The sequence below is a fragment of the Molothrus aeneus genome, chromosome 16 (assembly GCF_037042795.1).
Source record: "Molothrus aeneus isolate 106 chromosome 16, BPBGC_Maene_1.0, whole genome shotgun sequence".
Lineage (NCBI taxonomy): Eukaryota > Metazoa > Chordata > Aves > Passeriformes > Icteridae > Molothrus > Molothrus aeneus.
The window spans coordinates 9,554,713-9,581,932 of record NC_089661.1 but is presented as its reverse complement, the minus strand read 5'-3'; the positions used below and the strand labels follow the sequence as shown (position 1 = coordinate 9,581,932).

Here is a 27,220-nt window from a genome sequence, read left to right as displayed (position 1 = left end):
CAGGCAGGCTCCGGCTGAGGGAACGCCGGGCACGGGCTCCCTCTCCCGCCGTTCCCGCGGCCGCCGTTGGGGGCGCTGGGGAGCGCCCGGGCCGGGAGCACTTCCCCGCTGCTGCTGCGCTTCCGGGGCGCGGAGGCGGAACGGCGGCCGGGCCGGGGCCGCTGGAAGCGCGGCGGGGCCGGTGCCGCGGCGGCCTCGGGCCGATCCCCGATGGTGTCTGGCGGCTGCCGGCCCCAGGCTCAGGATGGCGGCGGCGGGGGCGGCCGGCCAGGAGAAGCAGCTCGCTCCGACCCTTCTCAGTTTCTTCATCTACAACCCCAAGCTGGGGCCCAAAGAGGGAGAGGTACCGGGGGGATGTCGCGCCCGGGGATGCGCGGAAGGCGCGGCGGTCCCTCCGTGCCCGAGGCCGGGCCGCAGCGTGTGCGGGCTCGGCGCTGTCCCTGCGGAGCGGCCCTGGACAAAGGCGGTGGCAGCTGCGGCTTTCCCGGCCCGCGGCCGCCGTATCCCTACCCGGCATTGGGTGCCCGCGGGGCCGGGGACGACTGCCGCCCCCATTGGGGTCTGTCACTGCCTCACACCGAAAAGAAACTGGAACAGAGGTGTTGTCAGCAGCCGGGCGAATGTTGTAGATGGGGAGCTGGACAGTCAGCAGCTGTTTTGTTGATGCTTTAACTTTGTCTAAAAATCTTTCTCGACGTAGCTACAATATAGTAGAAAGTTACTGTTTAACTTAGTTACAGTCAAGTTACTGCTAGTGTTTATTCGCCATTGTGTCCCTTAGTAAGGAGAGTCGAGAAGCTCTAGTCTGTAACTTTAGGTAACAGCGTGTTGTGTGGTTCATGCTCAGCTTCCATAGTTTCTGAACAGAGCAAGTACTTACATCCAGAGCAGTGAGAGGCTGAGGAGGCTGAGCGTGCCCTCAGCACGTTCCCGGTGACTCCGGCCCGGGGGAAGCTGTTGTTCTGCTGGAGGATGAGGTGCGGTTCGGAGGGACCCCCGACGAGCTGGGGCCTGGGCCGGCAGGAGCCTCTGGAGCTCAGCAGAGCCCCGTGTGTGGGGTGGAATAATCTGGCTCACCGTGGCGGGTCGGGGTGGACTGGTTGGGAGCAGCTCTGCAAAACAGGACCAGGGAGTCCGTGAACAACAGGTCCTACGTGAATCAGCAGTGAGCGCTGGTGGCTGTGGGAGGGAGGGTGGCTCAGCAGGTCCAGCCAAGCCAATGCTTCCCCTCTGGCCAGCACAGTGGGTGCTGTGCTCTTCCAGGGATTCCCAGAGTAGGAAAAATACTGGCAAACTGAAATAGCCTAGTGGAGAAGCCCTGAGTCAGTCAGGGGGTGCAGTCTGTGGTGTACCAGAGGAGCCTTTGATAACTGCATTTGTGCATTCTGGAGGAGAGACGATGTGGAAAGGGGGCAGAGGGCAGTCTCACCTGCCTGAAGGATGGTGGTAGATGATGGAGTTTGGTTCTTGAAGTGAAAGAATGAGGATGGATGGAGGGAAATTCTGATGAGATAGAAAAAAAATTCTTCAAGGTGAAGTGATCTAACATCAGAGGAGGGCTGGAAAGTTGTGGGATTCCCATCTCTGGAGATATTGAACACATGACTGGACAAGGCCTGGAGCAATCTGAGCTGCCTTTGAAGCTTGTCATGCTTTGAGCTGGCTTTGAAGCTTGCCTTGCTTTGAACAGGCCCAGAAGTAACTGGGGCCTGTGATATCAATAGCCTTCAATTTACAAAGTCCTTCGGCATATCATGGGATGATTGACTGCCTAAGTGTGTTTAATATACCTTTTATCCATTATTATAGAAGCCCATTTTGGTACAAAATAAAATTCTGCCTAGGTTATTAAGGGATTAAAAAACAAGCGAACCATGAACTCAATATTCTTTGATTTTGTTAAAATGCATTTGCTTGGATTCTTTTTTCAAATTTTAGGAAGAAAAGAAGATTCTCTTCTATCATCCAAATGAAGTAGAAAAGAACGAAAAAATTAGAAATGTGGGGCTGTGTGAAGCTATAGTGCAGTTCACGAGGTAGGAATTCTGATTGCATGGGTGATTGTTTTGGCACAAGCACTGTATTTTAAATATCTCAGTTATATGTTTTCTTGTTGTGAGTGTGTATAAATATCTATATCTACTTATATGTTTTCTTTTCAGGACCTTTAGCCCAACAAAACCTGCAAAATCCCTACATACACAGAAGAATAGACAGTTTTTCCATGAACCTGAAGAAAACTTCTGGATGGTCATGGTACTTATGCACGTGATATGCATGTTCCTAAACCACCATCCTGCAATGTTCTCAATGCATTCTGCATTGTCTAATACCAGCCTGCTCCACTTCCTAGGTTGTACGGAATCCCATCATAGAAAAACACAAGGATGGAAAGCCAGTCTATGAATATCAGGAAGAAGAATTGCTGGTAATAATGAACTTTCCTTTTTTTTAATGAGTTATTAATGAGTTATGTTGTATTTTTGAGAGTACTTCCATCCAGAAATATCTTACTTTAATTCTTCTTGAACTGCTGTCAAATTGATTTCATATGTATCTATACCTATCTTCATAAATGGAAAAATGGCAAAGTACTTTTCAGTAAAGTTTAAAGAAGAGCACAAGATAGAGAATTATCCAGAGAACAGTTCAAGATGATTCAATAAACAGTGGTGAAATATACAGCTGTGAGACTTTTAGCCTGGAGTAGGTGAATATTTCTTAGGATCTGTTTGTTTAATTAAGTTCTTAAATCTGTGTATTTTTATTAGGTGCCAGTATACATGTCATTACTTTCTTAAGACTGCTAGTAATATTTACTAGTAATCTGGAAAACCAAAACAGCTCATAGCTATGATTGGATTTCTTGTCCAAGCTGCAGAATCATTATGTCTGTTCAGTTGTATACAGGAAGGGTATTTGGCAGGGTGGGAAGGCTGGTTGGTTATCCTGCCCCTGTTCATTACAGTGTGCATTACTTTTGTTCCTCTCTGTGTCCTAAAAAAAGGATTGGAGTCCTAGGGGCTCTATTTTGCCAGATAAAATAGCCTTTTTTTTGATCTGGGTTAAGATCTCAGCCCCATAAAACCTGCTCTAGTGTCTCACATTGTTCAGCCTTTGATTTGGATGAAGAGAGCCATCAGAAAGAGGATCATTTTCACTGACCACTGGCCTCAGGGAAGGGCACTGTTTGTAACTGGAATCCTTGGCATGAGTTCTGAAGGTGCTTTTGGTACTAAATGTGATGGGGGAAGGGACTCCCTTTATTGAAATCATACTTTATAAGTACAGAGATATTTCTAGATGCTGACTGACAATGCCATTGAACTTTTCAGAGCTTGATTTCTCTGATTTGTGTCTTTGCTGGCTCTTTGAAAACACATGTTACGTCTCACTCAGCCAAAATTCTTATAATTCTGCCTCTGCTCCTACTGATGTGCTGCTCTCTCTCCTGCAGGACAAGGTTTATAGCTCAGTCCTCCAGCAGTGCTACAGCATGTACAAGGTAGGGTTACCACTGGGGGCCCAAGGCCTTCTACAAGACAAGAGCATGAGATACTTCAATCACACATAAATTCTTGCCTCTGCTGCCATTTATACCTGGACTCTGCAAATCTAAATGTTTTTTCAGTAAAGAAGGGATACATTTGGATTGATTTGGAGTATGTTAAAGAATGGGAGTTGTGTTGTAATCTATATTCATAACCAAGTTACAAGAAATTACTGTAAATGATTAACCAGTTAACTGATTTTTTTCTCTTTAAACTGTTAGCTTTTCAATGGCACATTCCTGAGAGCCATGGAAGATGGGGGTGTGAAAGTGCTAAAGGAGAGACTAGAGAAATTCTTCCATCGGGTAAGACCTCATTTTTCAGGCACATACTGTGATTCTGCACTGGAAATAATACACAAAAAAAAAGAAAAAGTGGCAGCAATGTCACTATAAAACACAGGCAGTGGAAAAGATGTAGAGTCAACACAAAGTATGTGGTTACTCACTTTGTCAAATACTTCCTGCTTTTTCTGACAGAGTGGGTTCTTTAAGTGGAGCTGAACCACAAGTGTGGTTATGACTTGATGGAACAGCTTAACTGTTGGATCTTCTTTCTGATGGAACTGTGTTCCTTCTTTCAAAGTTCTGCTTTAATGCTTGAATTGGTTACTGTGATAACAGTTTGTACAGACCTATTGGAGTGACTGTTGAGGATTCATTGAGGTTAGAAGGAATTTGGGGAGGTCATCCAGTTCAGCCTCCTACTCAAAGCAGGGTAACACTGAATTTAAACTCTCCTGCCCAGTGCTTTGGGTGGTTGAGACCTGAAAGCATCCAGGGGTGGAGATTCCACAACCTGCATGCTTAAAGTCCTTTAGTGCTGTGAAATAGTGAATAGATGAATTTTTTAAGTTCTCCCCCCTACTCCACCCCCTCTGTGGAATTAGTAGCCAATCCTAGGAAGGCTTCAGGAAACATTGCATGCATTATAAGTGGTCTTCAGACTGTCATTTCATAGCTAATGTTTTAGTGAAAGGATGAAAGGCAAAATCTATTTTTCATATAAAGTAACTGACTGAGTAGTCTCATCTGGCAGAATTTTGAGTTCCTACATGAAAAGTTTCATCACACTTGAAAAGTGCCTGCCCCCATTTTTCTTGTTTGCAAGAAAGGAAACAGGACTGCTGTCAGCAGTTTGTGCTTTTGTGGTATTGAGATCTCTGATAATGATGGAGTGTAGACACTATGCAATGGTGTTTAAAGTTTTGTTCTTTTAACAGATTTTTAGAATGGCACAATGTGACAGTGTAAACAAAAGTACAGGCTTTTCTTGTGGACTTGGGGAGGGTCTTGCTTGTTTTTTGTAAGACTTGTGGTAGACTCCAGAATAAACACCACTGGCACAAGGAGTACCATGATGAGCCTGTATGTGCTGCTGTCCAGACTAAATTAAAAATAGACCTTTGCAAAAAAGAAAGTAATAAATTTTTATTGCTAAAACAGAGAGACTCACAAGCTGTGACAGAGATCTGTCACCCTGTTGGTCTGTATTTCTCGTGGGCATTCAGTAATGTGAAGTGACTGTAGAGGGAGCCATTGGATAAAGCATCTTCCACAGACCACTTGTCAGAGCATTTGAAATCTCTTGCTAAAGGTTACAGTTTATCAAGAAAGTGAATAATGGAAATTATTTATTCCATTACACATTGAAAGCATCTGTTCCTATTTCTACAACTGAATCTAAATTAAATATCAGTAAGATAGGCTTTACTTGCTTATACTCTCAAAAGATCTTGAACTTTCCTTAAAAGCTGTTTTCATAATGATTAAATAAAAGCAAAGTGATGCCTGGAATCACATTCATGCACTCCCACATAGAATCACAGAGTGGTTTGGGTTGGAAGGTACCCTAAAGGTCATCTAGGCCAGCCCCCTGCTATGAGCAGACATCTTCAACTAGATCAGATTACTCAGAGCTTTGTCCAGCCTGGCTGTGAATGTTTCTGGGGATGGGGCAGTCACCACCTCTCTGGGCAAGCTGTGCCAGTGTGTGAGCAGCCTCACTGTAAAAAACTTTCTCATGTCTAACCTAAATTGAGCTTCCTTCAGTCCAAAACTCTTGTAAAAAGTCTGTCCCCACATGAACGAGTGTGTCAGACAAGTAGCACTGGAAGGAATTTTTTTTCTTTGATTTTTAGTCCAGATTGTTGGAGATGAGACTCAAATTTGTCCTTTAAATCTACACCTTGGCAGTTTTCTGAATTCTAAAAGCCAACTGTCGTTGTTCTCTCAGTACTTGCAGACACTGCACTTACAGTCTTGTGATCTGCTGGATGTGTTTTGTGGAATCAGCTTCTTTCCACTGGATAAAATGACTTACTTGAAAATTCAGTCATTTATTAACAGGATGGAAGAAAGCCTGAACATAGTCAAGTACACTGCATTTCTCTACAATGACCAGCTTATCTGGTAGGTACTTCAATAATTCTTTTGTGTTTCTTCAATTTCTAATCCTATGAGTAAATGCCATAATAGAGAGGCTTTTAAATGAGTGACAGAGTTGGATGAAAATGAGAAAACATGAGTCAGGCTACCATTCAGTAAGAAAGGCATTGGTCTGAGCTAATTAGAGGAAAATGTGTGATCTGAACTGCAGCACAAACATAATTTGCTTCTTTTTCCCCACAATGTTCTAGGAGTGGACTGGAGCAAGATGACATGAGAATTTTGTACAAATATCTCACGACATCTCTGTTTCCAAGGCACATGGAGCCTGAGGTAGCTGGGCTGGGAGTTTTGAGGGGCAAGGTAGTTGGGTGGTTTTGGTATTTTCTTCCTGTTTACCTGGTACTAAAGGCTAAAATAGCAAAGAGAAATCTCTCCTCTCTCTGTCTCTAAGCTGGTTTTTCCTGTATGTTCTTTTTCCCCTCAGTTAGCAGGAAGAGATTCTCCAATACGTGCTGAAATGCCAGGAAATCTCCAACACTATGGAAGGTAGGTCTTGCTTTATGGTCACCATCTACTGCTTCTTCCCCCCAGGGCAAAGCATTTGGGAGGAGTGTGTGTGTTTTGAGTCCACATTCCACACACAGTTCATTCCAGAGGGTCGCACAATCATTGCTGCAAATGTAAAACCTGACCCTTGGAAAAAAGAGAAAATGTTTCATTAACATTACTGCAGATTTATGTTTCTTCCCGTTGTTCTTAATGCACTGTATGACAAACATGGGAATTGTTCCAGTCATTTCTTTTCAGTCAAAGTGTAGTTTAATCTAGGATTTATCTATCTGTTCTTCCTCTGTACTCTGCATGTCAGTGAGGAATTCTGTACTTAAGCAAGTGGGCAACATTATTTTGCATAATTTTGGGTTTGGACATCCTTAATCATGAGAACTCCTAATTGCAAGTTTGGAGAACATTTTTTAACTTCAAGAAACTGAAATACAAGCATTCATCACATCTGACCTGTTGAATTATTTTCTAGGTTTCTTACTGGACCTTTAAATCTTAATGATCCAGAAACAAAATGCCGTTTCCCCAAAATATTTGTTAACACTGATGACACTTATGAAGAGCTTCACTTAATTGTTTATAAGGTATTACAGCTTCCTCTGCAATTACTCCTCAGAATTAGGAATCTCCATGCAGTGAAGGTGACAGTGATGTGAAGTACTTAGGAATTGTATAGAAAGGTGCATTAATAAGAGACAGAAAACTGGCATTTCTAGAAACAAGCTTTAAAGCCTGAATTCTCTTCTCCCCTCTCCTGTACCCTGACGAAACAAACAATTATTTTGTTTTATTCAAACAAAATACCAGCCTTCAGTTGCTTTAAGTGATTTCATGTCTTGCTTTATATGGGATTAATCAATTAAAAATAAATAAATTTGTTCTTACATTAAATGGGAGTTTCTTGCAGATATCTTTGTATAAAATGCATTTTATCAAGTTTTATCTTTCCCCTACAACTTAAACAGTTAACTGAATTTTAAATCATAGCTGAATTTTAAAATCATAGCTAACTGTGTTGTACAGAACTGCCAAAAGGTTATCCTATTGAAGTGTTACCTTTAAAAAAGACTTTCAAATCTCTTCTCACCTGTGTGTGACCTCTCTGAAGTATTGTCATTTATTTGAGTTAGTGAAAGTAATCTGTTATAAATGGCTTTTTGTTTTGCTCCAGGCAATGAGTGCAGCTGTCTGCTTTATGATTGATGGTAAGTACCTATTAGCATCAATTATTTGCCAAGACTTTTATATGTAAAATACTTTGACATGCAGCTTGTTTTACTCTTGAAAAATACTTATATTAATTTGTTATTTGAGTCTCTTTTTCATGAGTGCTTTTTCAGTCTTTTATCTTTGTTCCAGTGGTTCAAGTAACTCATTTTACACAATAAAATTACTAAATACTGCTTCAGTTAGCCATATTCAAATTTACCCCTGAGGTTTTAATTGTGGGAGAAATTTGTCCTTGGACTCTCGCTGATGTTTAAAGAAAACAACTGCAGAAACTGTACCTTCAGCTGTGGGAAGAGAATCTCACCTCTGCCTTTTCTCTGCCTGACACAGCTTCAATTCCACCCACCCTGGAGTTTTGCAGAAAACTGGACAGCATTGTGGGGCCTCAGCTCACGGTGTTGGCATCAGACATATGTGAACAATACAACATCAACAAGAGAATATCAGGGTTTGTACCACACTTCTTTTCCTCAGTAGTTGGTGAAAAGTTAGATTAAATGAACTGCTTAAATAATGAGCCCAAATTTTGAAAGCGTTAAGGGTGTACTTCAAGCAATGCTTGTCTACTTTTCTGCATCTTAAGTGTTTATAAAGTGCATGTTATTGCATATTTGGGTCTCCCTGAAGGAACAATAGGTGTTACTAATTTAGGAACAAATGTTTATTGTCTGGCTGAAATGGGAATTTTACTGAGTAAGTTATTTGGTTGCAGTGGAAGCTTTACTGTTGAGGACTTTTCCAGAATTACTGCTTCTTGAAGTGTTGCCATGTATAGTAGGGGAAAAAAGGTCTTTTATTTTTCTATTTTGCAGGACTAAGGTACCTACTTGAGGGGCAAAAAACAGTCAAAAGAAAAAGAATGCTAATGCTTTAGAAAATATCCTTCACTTAGAACTACAGCTGACTTGCAATAAAATTGCATTTATTTTTTGATAGATCTATTAGTTAGGAAGCAGGAGCAGTAACCCATATGGCAATGTAAAAGTAATTCAATCAAAGATAGATGTGTGAGTGGACTCAGTCAGTGGTACCATCCCAAATCAGCAAAATCGCACAGGATAGAATAGGGTGTGCTTGAAATTGTGCCAATCTACTAAATCATTAAACTTGGGGTTTTTAGATGTCATCTGGGACTGGCTTTGGCAGCTTTAACTCTTTGAAATTTTAATGCCATGGTGTCCTGAAAACATGATACAGTTCCTTGGCACTAATGCATGTGGGTGACAGAGAGCAGGGGTATCTGGTTGTTTGCTATGGTGAGCGGTGTCATCACTGTATCTTCTGCTTCTAAATAATCCATTGCCTCAAGTACCAGTTGCTGCAGCCAGTTTTTGGTCAGTCTGAGTGTGTTGTGACTTCTACAAAAAATTACAGCTCTAGGTTTTTAATATTAACTTTAAAAAAGGAAATAGAGGAAGACTGCCAAGGCAGGAGTTTGAAAATAGTCTCTTGCTTGGCCCACACAAATGATGTGGGGGGAAATCTAATTGCCTGGATCAAGAAAGAGTTGTTCTCTTGGTTGTAACAAATAACAAAAACATGAATAGAAGATGACTTATTGCTCAAATTAAAGACCCAGGATCCATTCAAATCAGCTTTGACTGGCATAAGGGAGAGCAGGAGGAACAAAATGGGGCCAGGAAAAAACAGCTCATTAGAAAAATGCAAATTAATTACTATTCTGAAGTGGGGCAAGGCCTTCAGACTCCCCTGTGTGTGTGTTTACTGGCAGCCTGAGTGGCAGAAGGGAAAACACTGGCTGGTTCTGCAGGCTTGGTTGTCTTCTGGTTTTTTAAACTGTGTTAAAATGAATTCCTGTCCCACAGGTCTCTTCAGTGTGAAGGTAAGTCCAGGCTGTGTGAGTTAGCTTGGCACTGGCTCACTACCCAGTCTCTGGAAAGCCTCTGTTTATAGAGCATGTTGGTATTCACAAGTCCCATTTTTTTTTGTTTTTTAATTTTCCTAGAGCTGAGAAGGAACCTCAATTTAAGTTTATCTATTTCAATCACATGAACCTGGCAGAGAAAAGTACCATTCACATGAGGAAAACACCCAGTGTATCACTTGCATCTGTTCACCCTGACCTCATGAAGATTCTCGGTGACATCAACAGTGACTTCTCCAGGTAATGCTTGACTGTTAAATAGTCTGTAACTCCTACTGTCAAGCAGATTTTTTTTCTTTGCAAAGGAGTGGCCCTTTCCAGTCTTTTTGTTGATGGCTGGCTATTCATGTTTGGTATTTTGTGCTGGTTAGAAGTAGTCCATCTTAAAAAAAAAAAACAAACCAAAAAACCAAAAAACAAAAAACCAAATTTCTAGTGTCCTTTTAAACAAAAAATTAAGAGGGCCAGGGGCTCTATCAAAGAGAATATCCCATTTATTGGAGGCTTTAGAGTAGTCATAGAAAATGGGATGGGAAGCACAAGAGTGTCTAATCTGGGAAAGCAGTGCAAAGGACAGGGACACCTGCTTCTGCTCGTGTCATACCTGCCCTGACACAGCTGACACAGCTGGTGGCTTCTAGGGGTGAGACAAAGGATGAAATGCAACCCTTGCAGTTACTGCAGCCCTGCTGATAGAGAAGATAAGTGCCTTTAGTCAGTGGGTATCATGCTGCCAGGTGGGAGAGACCCTCTGTCACTACAGAAGTTAGGAAAGAACATGACAATGCTGAATGATTGGGATGCCCCTAACTCTAATTAGCAACAAGCTGCTTTCCCACTATGCTTAAGGACAAGGTTTCCATTTTTCTCTAAATGAAGAAAGTATGTTTCACCATATTGTGGAAGTACTGGGTTGGTGACAGCTTTATAGAAGACATCCAGTTGTTCAGCATAGTTTAGGTCTAGGTTTAACAGTTCTGTGAAAGCTTAGTGTCACCAACCCATCTCCAGCTTTCAGTGTTTGGTCCCTGTGCAGCAAATCCTCATCCTGTGAAGTGTGTCCTTACCAGAAAGGAGCAGATGTGTTTTCCTCAGTGTTTTCACTGCAGTGTTTGGCTAATGAAAAAATTACTGATTGACACATTTGGGCATGTCCTAAGCAGCCATTTCTGAAGCCTTTGACCTGGACTGAATGATGGCCAAAAACTGCTGTTTTCTTTGATACTGTACTATTCTGACATTGAGCTGTCCTAACAATTACTGATAAAGTTGTTGAAGATGATCTTGCCTTCTTTATTTTTTAAAACTTCTTTCAGAAGTTCTTTATTTTTTAAAACTTCTTTCAGAGTTGATGAAGACGAGGAAATTATTGTGAAGGCAATGAGTGATTACTGGGTAGTCGGGAAAAAGTCTGACCAGCGAGAACTATATGTTATTTTGAATCAAAAAAATGTAAATCTGATTGAAGTTAATGGTAAGGATTGCTTCTTATTACCTTGAAATACAGTTATTCCTAAAATGTGTGTCCCTAGAGAAGTAATACAACCCATCTCATGAGAAATCTAGAGAGGGACTGATCTTTGATGGAGCTGGTGAGTTTGCCTAAGGTTTTAGTCTGCCTCCTACCAGCTGTGAAAGGACTGCATAAATATTCAGCAGGCATTCTTAATTATTAATCAGTCATTCTTCCTCCTTCAGATAATAGAGAACAGCACTGTGAGCTTAGTTTAGGCATAATTTAAAAAGTTATTAGAGATGAGAGATGAATATATTTACATCTATTTGTCAGTGATGCAGGGTTGGTTACTTACACATTGTGGCTGTCCTGTCAGTGATCCTCATCCATTGCTGTCTTGTTTCTAACGTGGCTTTGAGAATGATTTACTAGGACTAAGAATGAGAATTAACATTAAGATGCAATAAGCTTTTACATTGCAATTTGTCTAAAACTCTGTTTGAATCTTGCAGCAATGCTAGGGCTCTCCATTCTAACAGGAGGCAATGTGCTAGCTTAGACAATGGGAAAGAATTCATTCATTCATTCATCCAGGTAAAGCAACATTTAAAAATGTTGCTAGCAGCATTTTAAAAAGAGGAGGAATGAGCTGTGTAACTTGGCAATCTCTCTGTAACTGTCTTTCAGCATCAAACCTACCATAGAGAAACAGTGAGGGAGGGTTTCTGTGCCTGATAAACCTAGGAAGTTTATCAGTCTACCAAATAATACAAAGCAAAAGTTTTGCAGACTTGATTTACTGTAACAGAATCTCCTAATTCCTCCTTTCTCAGAAAAGGGCTTGTAATATACTTCCCTTAACTCTATGTTAAGCCAAGTCTGCTGCTGTTGCAGTGTTTGATGAGAGGCCCATCATTTACACTTAAACCACTTTCAGACAGTGGGAAAACTCTTAGGGCTTTTTCTGTTTGAGTTCTATTATGTTCTCCATGACAATCCCCAGGGCTTTTCTTAAGGAGCTTTCTGTAAAATACAATACTGATGGGGTTTTTTTGTATTTTTTTTTAACAGAAGAAGTGAAGAAACTTTGTGCAACACAGTTTAATAATATTTTCTTCTTGGATTGATCTGCAAAGGGCTGATTTATTGAAGCTGTCAATGTCAGGCACTTGTTCAACTTGAGAAGTTATTAGTCATATTATTGACTGGAATAATGACAATAGTAAAGCAATACTTGCTTTGTAAGAATCAAAATTTCTACTAAAATCTGTAAACTCTGACCATAAAATTTTTAAATTTTAAAAACGTTTATGTCCAAACTAATTAAAAACCAGTCTGAACTCATCTGTACCATTCCATTCTGATATGTTATGTGAATATTTTGCTGAAAAATAAAACTAATAATTGTTACACTTTAGAAGCATCTGTGTTCATTTGCATTGTGTAACTTCCTGCTAGTTTATGTAAAAGGCTGCTCCCTCTGAAACCAGCAAGTCTTGTGCATACAGTTGAGCCATTCTTACAGCTTCCTACAAGTGTGGGTCTTCTGGGGTTGTTTTGGTTTGGTTTTGGTTTTTTTTTCCTTTATTTGAAGAGTACTTGCTTGAAGCTTCAGCAGTTCCCAGCAGAGGATTTATTTCTTTTTCTTTTTGTCAGCAGTTGCCTTGGTACCTGTGGGTGCTGCCTTAGGTTCACTGCCTCGTGAGCCTCTTTTTGTTGGTGAGGGTTCTCTCTTGGAGGCCTCTTTTTTCAGCTGGAGGCTTCTCCAGGAGAGGAGTGTCTCCCAAGATGATGAGGCTTGTTCCCTGAGCCTGACACTCTCCTGTAATGCAGCTGCTTCTTGCTTTCTTGCCTCTTCTTCTTCTTCTTTTTCAGCAATAAGTCTGCATGAACAAAATTTGAATTTAAGGTACTGTAAGAGAAGGGAGACAGGTTTCCCCTGGCTAAGCAACTCTAGCTCTAGTCAGAGTATGAGCAGCATAAACTGCCACAGTGTAGAGAAGCAGAAAATCTCTAATTACCCCCTCAAGTCCAAATATGTCTTAACTGCCTTTGCACAGAGCAAGAACCAAGTGCCAGGAAATACCAGAGCTATGTTTGGAACCTGAAAGCAGCCTGTAGTTGTTACTCCAGCCAGTAGCAGAAAGCACATGAGTTACATTCTGTGTGTTACTAATGAAACCTGTGGGAGTTTGTTTTCCAGCTACAGTAAGCTATATTACTTTCTTGAACACACCTCTCATTTTCAGTAATTTTGCTAGTGGAAAATAAAGGATAACAGTACTGTCAGACAAGATTCAACACTCACCTTTCCAGCTCCTCAGCCTGGATCTTTCTCAGCTCAGCTAATTCAGCATCCTGGGTTTTTTTTTCTTTTATTTTATCTCTCAGCACTATTTCACGCTCAAAAGCAGGGAACAACTTAGTTGTGAAAAAGATTTCCACCTGACACATCTGGAAACTACACAGCTCCTTTTGTTCATCTTTATCTTCTTTTGCTTCATCTGCAGGATGTAAATTGAACATGTTTATTTAGCAGGGCACTTCTATTTCAAATGTGCTTTGGACTACAATATTTCAGCTCTGACACTGCAAAGGGAAGGTCTGGCTTCTTCTGCATGGTAGAGAGGATGAAAGGTGTGAGACACCTGGAACTGAATGGGGGTGGCTTCAGTGACCTGGCCCTGGGAATGGCACAAAAAGACAATTAACTCTTCCCTTTAATCCTGTGCTAAGAGTCTTCTGCAGTAACCTGATGACAGTTCAGTATCTGTGCCTCCTGTGCATGGGGGAAGGGATGAACAAACATGACCACCTGAAAGGACAGAGGGTGTGCCAGTGTCCCTTGTCATGTCAGGGAACAGGCCAGGCCCAGCTGATGGGCCCTGAACAGTTCCCAGACGTGTAACATTTCACCCATCAGATTTCAGCAAAAGAGCTGATGACTACACGAAGATCCTTGTCTACCTCTGTCCTTGGATTTGAGTTCTGTAGCAGCAGAAAACATTTAACAAACACAAAAACCAACCCAGATGAGATCTGCTAATCAGCTGGAAGGAAGATGGTACAGAAAACTACAACCCTCATCAATCAAAGTGCTCTTACTGAACATCTCTCCTGCCTGAATGTTGGCCTGTCCTAACATAAGGCATCTTATCCCAGCCAGTGGTGGCATGCCACTAATAATAATTCTTATTTTAAGTTGAAGCAGCAGGACATTACAGTGGCAGTAATACATTTTATTTGTCCAAGTCACTCTGCAGACAGACTTGCAGCTTGAGCTTCTCATAGAGTAAATACAGATTACAGCTTAGAGATGCCCTGCAAATAAAATGTAGCATTTTAAAATTGGGGAAACTTTGTAAGTCAGTACTTAAATGTCTTATTTAATTATGAAGTTTTATTTTATTTTTAAAATTATTTTAAATTTTAAAAAAAATCTACCTCCAGAATTAATGCTCATTTACTGCCCTCTTGTGACAAGCTGAAATTTGCCTATACAAATAAAACTTCACAATTCAAGAGCTACAAGAGATTTGTGTGTGTGTGTTAAGTCCTAAAACAGTAGGATTGTTTTACCTATCAATTCCTTTTCTGGACAGGAATCTTGTTCTTCTTTTACATCCTTGTTGGGCAATGACACATCATCTTTGCTTTCTCCAGGAGTTATGGGAAATGACAGAAGAGTTTCTGATATCGCAAAGAAAGAAAATTAAAATTACTCATCCTTTAATCCTGAGCATGAAATTCCAAGTTTGATCTTCAGCACAAACAAATACAAAAACATAAGTTGTCATCTGCCCTGAAAGTCAGACCTGTGGTTAAAATACTTCTGAAATGATGAAAGGTTTGTTTCTAATGAAGGCACAATGCAGAGTTCAAGCTCCCGTTTCCATGCCCACATGAGTGGGACAGAACAGGATAAATTAAGATTTTAAAATATTTTTAAGGAAAAAGTGATAGCTTCTAATTAAAAAGCATAGAAAATTTAGAGATTCCAACTTGCCCAGCCATCTGTGTACAGCAGACATGGAAAGCTAAACATAAACTTTGTCATAATTGCCAAATTGAATGGAGCTGCCCTCTGTGACTGCAATACATCACCTGTTTCCATGATCAGCTCCTGTTTAATTGTTTTGAAAGCTGCAGGAAAAGTGAATCTCCTCAAGCCACTTGATAGTTTTATAGTCACTTTATACAGTACTCACCCAGTAGAGAAGGTTGAGGAGCAAGCTCTGTGTCTTCACCAGGTCTCGGTGGCTGGCAAGAAGTTTTATATTCAGTTACTGAATGTCTGGGCCTGTGTTCAAATCCCAAAGTGAAATCCCAAGTTCCTTTGAGTCATGCAAGTTCCCATCTCCAAAGCATTCTGCCAGCCAAATGCATCCTGCAATCAGGCTTATCTCAAGATATTTCTATTGCAGGAGTGTTGCACCTTTTCAAGTATTTCCAGGTAACCTTTACCTTCCATACCAGCCAGGCCAGCAGGATTATCATATTTCAGAGCTAGGGAAAGACAGCACTACAGAAAATGAAAGCTCCTGTTCTTTGACCTGTTCCTCTGTTCTTACATGTTGCTCTACATGCTGTTCATCTCTTGTTCATCTGCTCCTGAGTGCAGAGCTCAGCTGCCTCAGAAATGTCATCAGTTATGTCTGTACCAATTATACTTCTGCTGCACTAATGAAATGTAACACAAGAAAAATTTTAGCCTCAGAACATTTAAAATAAGATTTTTATTTTCTTTTTCTTTTTCTTTTTTTTTTACTATTTTAACTGGACCACTTCACTGTGCAACTGTGTCACTGCTTGCAGTGATGCTGCAAGGGAATGGGTGCATGGGGTGGGTACAACTGGTTAAAGAATGGGAAGTGGTGGTGTACAGTGGCTCTACTGGCTCACAGAGGCTGTGAAATTATGCTTGTGAATACTCCTTGAATTAATAAAAATACTTTCATCTTGTGCATAATTCCAAATAATAATTCTAATTCATGCCTTCAACTACTCTGTATATACAAATTGCACCAGTGTCACAGGCAGCATCTCACAACCTACAAAATCCTTATTCTGAAGTTTAGCAAAGAGAAAAAGAGGACAGCTCAACTGTGGGCAAACAGCAAGGCTTGCTACATACAGCAGCTGCCATAAAAATGCCATTTTTACAGGCCAATTTTAGACATTCAGCTTAATGCAGAAGAGACATATCTTTCACCAGCCAACCAATCTGTCAGTTCCCCTTCAGAAGTACTCTATGTGTGTTTACAGTTATCTAGGAAAATGAGCAAATATGGTAAAATTGTCTACACTGATGTTAAAATTGAAGGTACCAAGAAACAGAAAAAGCAGAAGGACCCAATCAAGTATTTGTTTATGCAAAAAGGGGAAATTGGTTTCCATGGTCAGGAAACAGAACATTTTCAGGGCCTGACTTCACTCTCTCAGTGGACACATAACAACATTGAACAGGTCTGCATCAGCTTTACCTGGGATGGAGAATGTTCTGTGAGAGACATGGCTGAGGTGGCCTTGGAGAGCTCCTTGATTTCAAAGCTACTTCTTTTCTTATTATCTTGAGCTTCTTTCTTCAGGATCATATCCTCAGTAACATACACCAATGCACATTCAAGAAGAGATTCAAAAAATTCCAGAAAAATCATCTAGAGTAAAACAAAGGCAGTGGTAAATGATTTAATTTTTACAAAATCTCTTCATTAACAGGCCTATGTACCTGAGCAAGCAAAGAACTCAGAAGTGGTAGTGAAGTCCCCCTGGTTCATTTATCTAGTCCAACATCCCTTTTTCTGAAGAAAAACTGAAAAGAGACAAAGCTCAAAAAATCAGGAGAGGATATGATGTGTTACACTTTATACAAGTCATATTGAGCTGAAGCACTGCACTGATTTTTGCTGTATCTGGAGCTATAAGATATTTCTCTAACAAGTAACTCACAACTACAGCTGTTACCTAAAACATCATATTTTAATTGCATGGGATGCTGCTAGAAACCTTGAGTGTGTTTATAATGGATTCCTTAGTAAGACTTCCACTGTGTGTTCAGTTTATCAGGTCCTGTTTAACACAAATTCAGTTATGTCATTTAGAAGAGACTGTTGCTACGTAAGAGTTAATTCTTGAAGGGTGAAAACCCTCTGTACTAGGCCAGTTCTCAGGCAGCACAAGAGTCACTGAGGTGGCAGCATCTCACTTGTCACCAATCAGGTTTCTTGCATCACCAGCTTTTCAAGATCAGTGGGTTCACATCTTAATTACTGATCCACCTTAGCAGCCTCAGTGCAGTGATTAATCCACATTGTCAGGCAGCTCCCCAGGGACAGGACTGTCACTACCAGCCCTCCACTGGAAAGGGGATTTCCCTGCATGGATTATGGCACTCCTAAGGACCTTTCTGAATGGTCAAGTATGCTGAGACTGTGCTAAGATGAGGTACTTAAGAAAAACATAGAAGTACATGAACTAAACTAAAAGATAGAGTCGGAACAAAGGGCGACAAATAGGGGCTCAAGTTTTACTCTGTTTTTTTTAATAAAATAATTCATTTTCCTCCTGCTCCAGCAGGTAGGACAGCATTCACAGCAGTTCTTAAAAGCAATTTTAATTGTTCCTGTAGCAATGAACTGTGTTTTATTTTCCATACACACCTCCAGCTCCAGGTTGACACCATAGATACCAGGTACAGAGGCACCAACTTTGACAAATATTTCCAGAACTCTTGGAGCAGTTAATTGTTCACTGAGAAGTTTAAAATCCTGGGTAAGGATAAATATCACATGTTAACAGCACTTAAAGCATGCCCCACATGGCCCTAATCTGCCTCCCTTTCAAGCCTTTGCCAAAATTTCTAGATTTCAAATGATACTTCCACTTTTGTAATTAACAGCAGAAATTCTAGTCTTTGAAGCCAATGGGAATTTTCCCTAGACAGCAAAAGCAGTGTTACAAAAGAACCTGAGAAAGTTCATACACAAAAATACAAAAAATTACAGTTTGGCCTCCAATCTTTTCTTCATGAAAATGCTCAGATTTATAAAGTGAAGCACCCAAACCCTAGGCATGTCAGGGGGAATTGTTCTCTACCTTCATAGTAATCTTGATCTGTCCCCAAATTACTGAATTTTAGTAAAAAATCTCATGCTCTTTTTGTAGTAAATCCATTATTGAAATGGTTTATGGTGTTAGTTCAGTAACTGTCAGTCTTTGAGTTCTAACAATAGGACATGTTCATATATACATTTTATAGAGGGGGCAGAGGGAGACACAGTGGGGATCAGAAAAAATATTTATATTCCCTTAAACACATTTGTCTAGGATTTGATAAGAGTAAAAAATTAAATTCAAATCTTAAAAAATTGCATAAATCACAGTAGAACAACTATTCCTTTACTGCTCCTTGGACAGTTGGCACAAATAACCTCACTCCCACCTTTTCAACTGAGCAGAAGCCACAGGGACTATTTCAAAAGGCTCATATAAACTGAACAAAGAAAGCACATCTAATCACACAAAACAAAACAAAATTAGATTATTACATCCAGCATCCAGAGGAATTGCCTCAGCTTCACTGTGGAGTCAAATGGAGGTCTGGGACATGGTCTACAAAAATCTTCATATATTTCCCAGCATTTCTCAAGGTAGTTCATGGCAAAAGATGAGAATTCTCCACCAGAATATAAGATACCTTTCAAAATGAATTGGGAAAAAATAACATTAAGAATAAAACTGCAATGCATGTGATACTAATTAATGAATTCTGCAGAGAAGAAATAGCATTGCTTACCTTGGACACAACAGGCAGAGGGCAGAACATTCCTGGACATCATTTCTAAGAAACACTTCTGCAGATGAGGAACTTCATCTCTACAGTTGAAACAAAAACACTCTTGTCTGGGAAGATTCCAACTGATTACACTGAAATAAATTTCACTAAAAGATGGAACTTACTTGCACTTTTCATGATAGATATGAAATGCCAGGTGAACAAGGTAGCATACAAATGTTCTGAACAGTAATATATCACTTGGATCATGTATGTCCTTAGGTGATTGATCACCTGGAAAATTTTTAGAAAAACAAATTTCTACTGTTCTCATGTACATTCAAATGCTTATATGCTTATTGATTTGTCAGCCCTTCTTATCCCCTCCATCTGCACCCATCACAGTGTAACAACACTCCCAGAAGACTCACACCAGATAATGCAGCACTTCCAAACAAATTTCAAGGGAGAACTGTCCACCTGTAGCTGCATCTTGGCCAATTCTCTTTCTAGAAATGCATCCACTCAGCATGTACAGAAATAAAAGGGGATTCAAAGTTGGAGTTAAACCCTTCACATACTAAAGACAGTGCAGGTCTAAAGGGATTTGCCTGATTAACTGGCTCTATGGAGGACAAAAAAATACTACATGCAAACCAAAGTTAAGAACACTGAAAAAAAAAAATTGTTTCTCCAACTTCTCTCTTAATATTCTCTCTCTCTCTTAAATAGTAATGGCAAGACCAGGGGTGAATACATATTTTGAACAGATGGATCTTCAGTGCAATTTTTTATGTTGGATTTTAATTTTGTATTTTCTCGCCTAAGGACCAGAAGTGCCCAGAGAAGTGTAAACTGATCCACTGAGAACTCACAGGCACAGAGGTACTGCCTCAGGACCACAGCTCCCAGAGCTGAGCTGCCAGGAGAATTTGCCTCTCCAACTCTCCACACCTTACCCTGCACACCAGGAGTACAAACCTCTCAAGAGTCGATCTATTTCAGCGAGAGTTACGGAGCAGAGATGAAAATTGCAGTCCTTCAGAAACCTCCAAAACTGCAGCATAGTCATGCTGCAAGTGCTGTCAGAAGAAGCACAGCCCAAGGTACTGTAGAAGTAGTAGGCTTTTCTCAATTTTGAAATATGCCTCAACACAGCCAGTTCTATCTAAATAAAGCAGGATATGTTTTCAGCATCATCTCAAAGCAAGAAGAGACCAGTTTGTATTGATTCTGTAACTGGGCAGATAATTATTTGACCTTGTAACTTTGCATATCCCTGGCTAAGAGTTCACAAAAGCGTTACTCAAAAGTAATGCTTCAACTCAGAGGGATTTGGTGACTGATAAAAACAAATCATCCTCTGTCAGCAGACAAACCTCAGAGTAGCTAAAGCTGGTTGTTCTGTGCCCTTCCAGATAGGTTAACATATTTTTAATTGGCCTTTTTTTAGTGGAAGCTCAGAAGAGGCAATACTGTCTATCCATTCTTTTTGCTTTTCTGTTTTCACAGGTTTTAGATTTTCAAATAATTGTTTAATGGAAAGCATTACTTTAACACAAATAAACCAGAAATAAAACAGTATGAAACACAATACAGGGGAAAACTGAAAGTATCAAACAGTAGACTTATACTTTCTGTGACTCGTTCTCTCTGTCTTCCCTTGGGAAGAAGGCAAGCAGTGTTGATACATCCAAATCAATATCTGATCCCAGAACTAAAATCTTTCCCACGGCATTAACGACTGCGGTCCTTTCTATCAAACAAATAAAATGAGTTAGAACAAACTAAAACAAAGCTCAATATACACACACAGAAAAACAAAATGTGTATTATTCCTTCTTATATTACTGACTTGGAACAATAGATTCCTTCACAGGAAGAAGTAGAGATTGCACAACCAACAGCAGAACAACTGAAGAGCAATTCTGTCAAATCAACCCCTAACCAAAAGGAAATGCAGACATTAAAAAAGCTGTGAAACTTTCACACAACAACAGCTCCATTCATTACAAGATGTGGTGTGGATGTGGCACTTCCCTCTGTGTCACTCACAGAAACACAGCATGGAAGCAAAAGCCATAACTCCCTTTTCTATCTAAATTCTTTGAGGAAATATGTCTGGTCCTTGAGTATGTACAAACAATTTCATATTGTACTAAAATGGAACAACAAAATGTGAACTAAGTAAAATTTGTTTTGTTAAGCTGCTCACTAGTACCAAAATGCCTTCTTGGGCTAGTGGCTCTCAGCTTCTTGGCTTTCACAGCAGACCCTTGACGAGCAGGTCTTTCCACAGGACAATCATTTTCAAACTCTCCTTCAAAGCAAACACCATTCCTGGAGACAAAGATGCCCTGCAGACAGATTAATTATAATATAAATATAAAACAAGGATTTATCAAAACCCCAAACCACTAATTCTCTCAGTCAAATTTCCTTTTCAGAATCTTGGCTAAAATGCAATATATGAAATAAAATAGAGCAAAATAATTTTTCCTACTGTCTTTTATAATGCATTTTGTCACCTATTAAATAGGTACACTGTTGGGATAAAGGACTGACTATACATCTGTTTGATTTTGAAAAGTATTTCCCCCCCCATATAGAAATATTCGTTTGTACTCCTTAGATGCATATGTGGCACTCCACACTGCAAAAACAAAGTTTTTTCAAAAATCTGTTTTATGAGAAGTTTTAAGAACTTCTCTGTGCAAGGACAGCTTGAAATCCATTAGCTCATACTGGAAGTGTGAAATTCTGACCAATGACTGCAAAACTCCAGATGCACCTATTGAACTGAAAATCTCCACAGTGAAATAAATGTCTTTGTATACTCAAAATAAATCTAATCACAAAGTCAGCCTGTGTCTTTGGAAGGACTCCAACTGCTTTCAGTGGACTCTCTGCCCTTTGTGTGGGGATTCCATCCACACTGCAAACTGAATGAAGTTTGCTGTACAGAAATCTAGAGATCACTCATACAGAGCAGGACAGTTTGCTCTGCTGTTGTCTGTAGTTCTGCCAATACTCACCTTGCCATGCTTCTTATTATGTGCCCACTCTCCACTGTACATTGTTCCATCAGAATAAAGAAATGCCCCATGTCCATGGCGCTCCCCTTTCACAAAATTCCCCGCATACTCATTCAATAGAGAATACTTCGACATTTCCATTCTCTTCAAAAACCACGTGTGCATGCCAGAACCATGCTGAAAAAAAAATGGGGTGCTTAAAAAACAGATCCAGACTTTGGCAATTCTCTGAAATAAAAGCCCTCAGCTGATGGCTGCAGCACTTCAAAGCAGGGACAGAAGGAGATCCTACAAAGGTGCATGGGAGAAGCACCCAGAGGATGCACTGCATCAACACATACTTGAGCAAGCTCTACCAGGGACTCCTAAATTCTAAGCAGAGTGAAAAGACAGAGCAAGTAAATCACCTTCTTTTTGAAACAGAATAATAAATGGAAGGAACTGAAAGTGCCACAAAATTGTCTCCCATCATAAAACTTTTCCAAGAGGGAACAGTGTGGTCTGGTATTTTACAGTGACAGAGAAATAAACTGCCACATAAACCTACTGCTGAAGTCATAGCTCAAGCTGTCACAAACACTTCTTTAACTTTTTTTTTTTTAATTGAAAAATGTTTATATTTTCCACTAGGGAATGAAATCTTGATTTTATAAGACTAAATCAAAATCCTTTAACAATTTGAATATTGCTTACATAAGAATCAATTTACAATAAAGAACATGTTTTTGTTATCTCAACTGGCAAAAATCATACAAAGCTCCTTTGATATTGCACAAAACTCCCTATTTAGCTTTCCTATAGAGTAGTGGACAGATGCTGAACTAAAGAAGGGTTTCTGGGGAAGAAGTTAATACCTGCAGGCCACACTGCCACTCTCCTTCGTACTCTTGCTTATCTTTCAGCCATATCATTTTTCCATGTCCATGGCGTAGATTTTTCTTCCACTGACCAAAATACGTATTTCCAGATCTGTAGCTGCAAAAAACCAATAAAATTTAATTCATACTAAATTCTGTGCTGATCTTATGGAAGGTTTATGTGAAACCTCATTGCTAATAAATTTATAATTTATTAAGGCTAAATATAAGCATTAAATTGAAAATTGACTCACTGTGACATGGACACAGAGATTTTATTGTAGCCACTGTTTACATCCTATTTTTAATTTAGAAATCACTCAAAGTATTAACCAGCTCTTTTTCCCAAAAAGTCTTTGCCATAGCTCTTAACAATATTTGTTTATAGATAATTCTACAGATAAGTCCTTTATTCATAAGGCAGCTTTATCTGCTCAAATCAATAAAGTGTGTTTGTTTTTCAATACTGAATTGGGGTTTACCAAAGCTGATTTGGGACTTTGTCTTAAGCTATTCTTTTGTGTGAATGGTCAGTAGAAATATTGCACATGAAAATAAACTTCTAAAGGTCTGTCTTGTTATCATAAAGCACTTTGTACAGTTTTTATTCCACTGCAGAAGATACACACTACTATGAAATTATAGCATTTGTACCACTTTAAACAACACAAGAACCTGCAACATAATACACAAACATAAGAAATGTTTAGGGTAAGAAGAAGTGTTATCATATTTACCGTCTGAATCCCCATCCTTCCCTGACATTGTTTACCCAATCACCTGCATACCAGGAGGTCTGTTCCTGATCAAAATAAATTGTACCCTGAAACAAAGAGCACAGTCAGTTTAAATACCTAAATATTCATCTACCTGAATAAAACACCACATACAAATAATTTGATACTTGTAATCATGTTCTAATACTTGGGGTCACTTTGACTCACTGTACTGAAAGCAACTGAAGGGATAGAATTAAATAAAGAAAGCAAACTCTTTTGATTAATATTAGGTGAGACCTTAGAAAACACCAAATGTTCAAAAGAAAAATCCTATTACATTACATCAAAGTCTACTGGTTTTTCAAACCTCTTGGAAACACTTTAAGAGAGCTAACCCTGGCATCTTAATTACAGTACACAGTCTGAGGTAGATGAGTTTTCTGACCCATTCAGTCTTTTACTTCCAACAGTATGGCTACAGCATTAACTGTATTCACAACCTCAGAAAAGCTCCCTAGAAAAACAAATCTCTACACAGCATAAGACCACACAACAGAACAAAACCTTTGCACAGTAACACTTGCTGTTCCTGAAGGAGCCCGTGCTCTCATTCAGTTCTTACTGACCTTTCCATGTCTTTTGCCATTGCACCAAAAACCAGTGTAAAAAATTGGATGAGTACCACTCCTGAAAATTCCATATCCATGCCTAAGTCCATCTCGGATTGATCCTTCATAAACAGTGCCATCATTCCAGGTATAACGGCCACAATGCGTTGGCACATTCTTAACAAACGTTCCCTGAAAGATTAAATTACAACATTAAAATCTAAGACTCTGTTTCCCAACCTTCTGGGGCAAGTCAGGCTTGTGACTGAAATCACTGCCACAGCTCTGCAGTTGCCACCTCCACTGTACCAATTACTGCAACTTACCCACCTTCCCTCAATTTGCACATCTAAGTGGGTGCAACTGTGTTCAGTTATAACTTAAATTGTACTTTACCTCATACTTTACTCCATCAGCCCACGTGTAAGTCCCTTCTCCATTCATACGCCCTTCAGAAAACAGACCCTTCAAAATGAAGAGAATAGCAGCATTTGCAGATTTACTCTTACCCCAGCTGAAGCCTACAGTGACTGTAAGATTTTAAAAGAGTGACACGTTAACTCCCCTCCAACTACTAGTTTCAAATCAGGAGTTTTAATGTCAGAAACTAAACAGAGCTTTCAATGCTTCTCAGTGCTCTTGAGAGAGAGCTTACTCTGCTATTTTTTTAAAAAATTTATACACTCACCTTGTATGTATTTCCTCCCTCAAAACATATAAATCCTTCACCCTCATAGAATTCATCAACTTGTTCACCTTCATAGCTACAAAGAAAACAAACTAAAGATGAAGATTTCAAGTCACTGCCAATAGATCTAAATCACATAAACGATCATAAATGACCTTTGATTTATCATGGTCTACACACAGGTCAGCTGATGCATCTTGTGTAGAATAATGAACAACAAGAAAATTTTCAATTTTTTGAAACTTCCTTTAACATTCCACATAGTTGTTGTGTTGCCTCAGACCCATATTTCCTTCAATTAAGAAAAAACCCCACATTGGTAGTATTTTCTACCTTACAGTCAGGCATGCTGGTGTATAACACATTACACATAAACATCATATTGAAATAGAAAAGGATTTCATTAACATTGCCATTCACCTGCTTTCTCAGTTAGGACATTCTGAAGAGACATGAGCAGCTTTAAGCATTAAAAGGCAGCAACAACTAACATTACATGATATATTTTCCTTCACCAGTTACCTGTATACTTTAACAAAGCTTCACTGAAGGTGAACAAGCCAAAAGAATGAGGGTTTTGGCAGGCAGAGAGCATCAGCAGCACTCTAGGATGCAAGGCAGCAGAATTCCACATGTACATCTCCTAAGGTGCCACTGCTACTAGGTCTGAATAACCTGATTGTCTCCTTCAAATCAGTGTTTGTATGACACTGGCTACAGCAGAGATCTGAAATGAGAGTTCTTGACTTCACTGCTGTATTTGTAACAAGCTTACCTTTCAATAATCACTTGAGCAAGAACAGGCTCTTCATGGAATGGGGTAACAGGAGGGGCTGGTGGTTCCTCTACCTCTGGCTCTTCATCTGGCGCCTCTGGAATTGCTGGAGTTTCTTCGCCCAGTGAGTCACTCCGCAAATCTCCCAGCGTTGTTAAGTTGCTATCAGTTGGGGTACCTAGAGATTCTTCTGACTTCTCAACAGCTGCCTTCTTACCATCTTTCTTGGCATCTTTCTTCTTGGCATCTTTCTTCTTGCCTTTTATCATAGCTACTGAATTGTCTCAGTGTGTACTTCCCTTATGAAAAAAGAAAATTTATTTCTGTCTAATGTACATATTTTTAACCTATAAACTAGTTAAAAAACCCAAAACACAGACAACTACCAAAAAAAAAAAAAAAAACCCAAAACCAAAAAAAAAAAAAAACCAACCCAAAAAACCCCCAAACCCCAGGATTTCTGTGATTCTTATAAATGCATGTATTAAAAGTCATCTCTGTAACAGCAATTTCTCAAGCCAGTGGTGTCAGCTTATGGCAGGCAGGCCACAGGGTTAACAGGGAGCAATGTCTGTGAATTACCTCCACGTCTTCCATCAAAACCACTGTGATGGAAGTGTTATCAGTAGACTTACTTTTGCCACACCGAGATCTCCATCTTTACCCAATTTTTAGCTATTAGATTTAATTACATTGAAAAGCTGAAAGCCATTTCTCAACGATATGCACTAGGAAAGTTGTGGGAAGTTACACTTGCACTGCTTTATTGATTTAATTTGCTTCCAAGCTATGAATTGCAGACTGAACCACAGCACAGCATAACCACCAAATCTTGTAGTTATTTTGCCAGTTGAGAGCTACCTGAAGGTCACAGGACTGCCTGCACAGCTGCAATCCTACCACAGCCGGGTATCAGCGCTTGGCTGTGCAAGAACCTGCGAGTGCCGCAGTGGTGAGGCCTGGCAGGGACAGCCTCAACCGGCACCGGCACCCGAGCGGGGAACGGCGGGGTCGGGCGGGGGCTGAGCCTTTACAGAGCCCGGTCTGAGGGGCAGCGGGACCCGGCCGGTGCCGAGCCCTTACCGAGCCCTGGCTGAGGGGCAGCGGGACCCGGCCGGTGCCGAGCCCTTACCGAGCCCTGGCTGAGGGGCAGCGGGACCTGGCCGCTGCCGAGCCCTTACCGAGCCCTGGCTGAGGGGCAGCGGGACCCGGCCGGTGCCGAGCCCTTACCGAGCCCTGGCTGAGGGGCAGCGGGACCTGGCCGCTGCCGAGCCCTTACCGAGCCCTGGCTGAGGGGCAGCGGGACCCGGCCGGTGCCGAGCCCTTACCGAGCCCTGGCTGAGGGGCAGCGGGACCTGGCCGCTGCCGAGCCCTTACCGAGCCCTGGCTGAGGGGCAGCGGGACCTGGCCGGTGCCGGGCCCTGGCTGAGGGGCAGCGGGACCTGGCCGGTGCCGAGCCCTGGCTGAGGGGCAGCGGGACCCGGCCGGTGCCGGGCCCTCTCTCCCGCGCAGGCGCAGTGCGGCGGCGCTGCCGTAGCCATAACAACGCGGCCGCCGCGGGCCCGGGCCCGGCCGGGCTGGCTCCGCACCGGCGGAGCCGGGCTGCGGAACCTCGGCTCCACACGGACACGGACGATTTGGGACGATTTGCTGAAGGTTCCCGGCCACAGCCGTGCGGGTACCACGGG

The 27,220-nt window shown here is 40.8% G+C and overlaps 2 protein-coding genes across 4 annotated transcripts; one reads left to right on the top strand and one right to left on the bottom strand.

The window, feature by feature from the left end:
• Positions 1–143: 143 nt before the first annotated feature.
• On the top strand, positions 144–12,496 carry CCZ1 (CCZ1 homolog, vacuolar protein trafficking and biogenesis associated). Its single transcript, XM_066561252.1, has 15 exons — positions 144–343; positions 1,939–2,036; positions 2,163–2,256; positions 2,354–2,428; positions 3,458–3,505; positions 3,773–3,856; positions 5,787–5,962; positions 6,190–6,271; positions 6,426–6,487; positions 6,978–7,089; positions 7,677–7,710; positions 8,066–8,183; positions 9,702–9,860; positions 10,967–11,094; positions 12,148–12,496. Exons 1-15 carry the CDS (start codon positions 245–247, stop codon positions 12,201–12,203), a joined length of 1,425 nt encoding a protein of 474 aa, XP_066417349.1. The 5' UTR covers positions 144–244; the 3' UTR covers positions 12,204–12,496.
• Positions 12,163–27,007, bottom strand: LOC136563700 (radial spoke head 10 homolog B-like). 3 transcript variants are annotated; one of them, XM_066561250.1, is made up of 20 exons: positions 26,910–27,007; positions 25,533–25,831; positions 24,758–24,833; positions 24,466–24,534; positions 24,088–24,261; positions 23,480–23,565; positions 22,740–22,860; positions 21,886–22,062; positions 21,072–21,207; positions 20,485–20,606; positions 19,832–20,018; positions 19,036–19,144; positions 18,872–18,951; positions 18,624–18,772; positions 17,736–17,843; positions 16,560–16,733; positions 15,285–15,336; positions 14,656–14,766; positions 13,385–13,580; positions 12,163–12,959 (listed from the first exon to the last, which is right to left on the bottom strand). In XM_066561250.1, exons 2-20 carry the CDS (start codon positions 25,799–25,801, stop codon positions 12,710–12,712), a joined length of 2,646 nt encoding a protein of 881 aa, XP_066417347.1. In that variant the 5' UTR covers positions 25,802–25,831; positions 26,910–27,007; the 3' UTR covers positions 12,163–12,709. The 3 variants fall into 3 exon arrangements, with proteins under 3 accessions (XP_066417347.1, XP_066417346.1, XP_066417348.1); XM_066561249.1 differs by lacking the exon at positions 26,910–27,007 and adding an exon at positions 26,616–26,715 and having other exon boundaries at positions 21,066–21,207; XM_066561251.1 differs by lacking the exons at positions 19,832–20,018; positions 20,485–20,606.
• Positions 27,008–27,220: the final 213 nt, after the last annotated feature.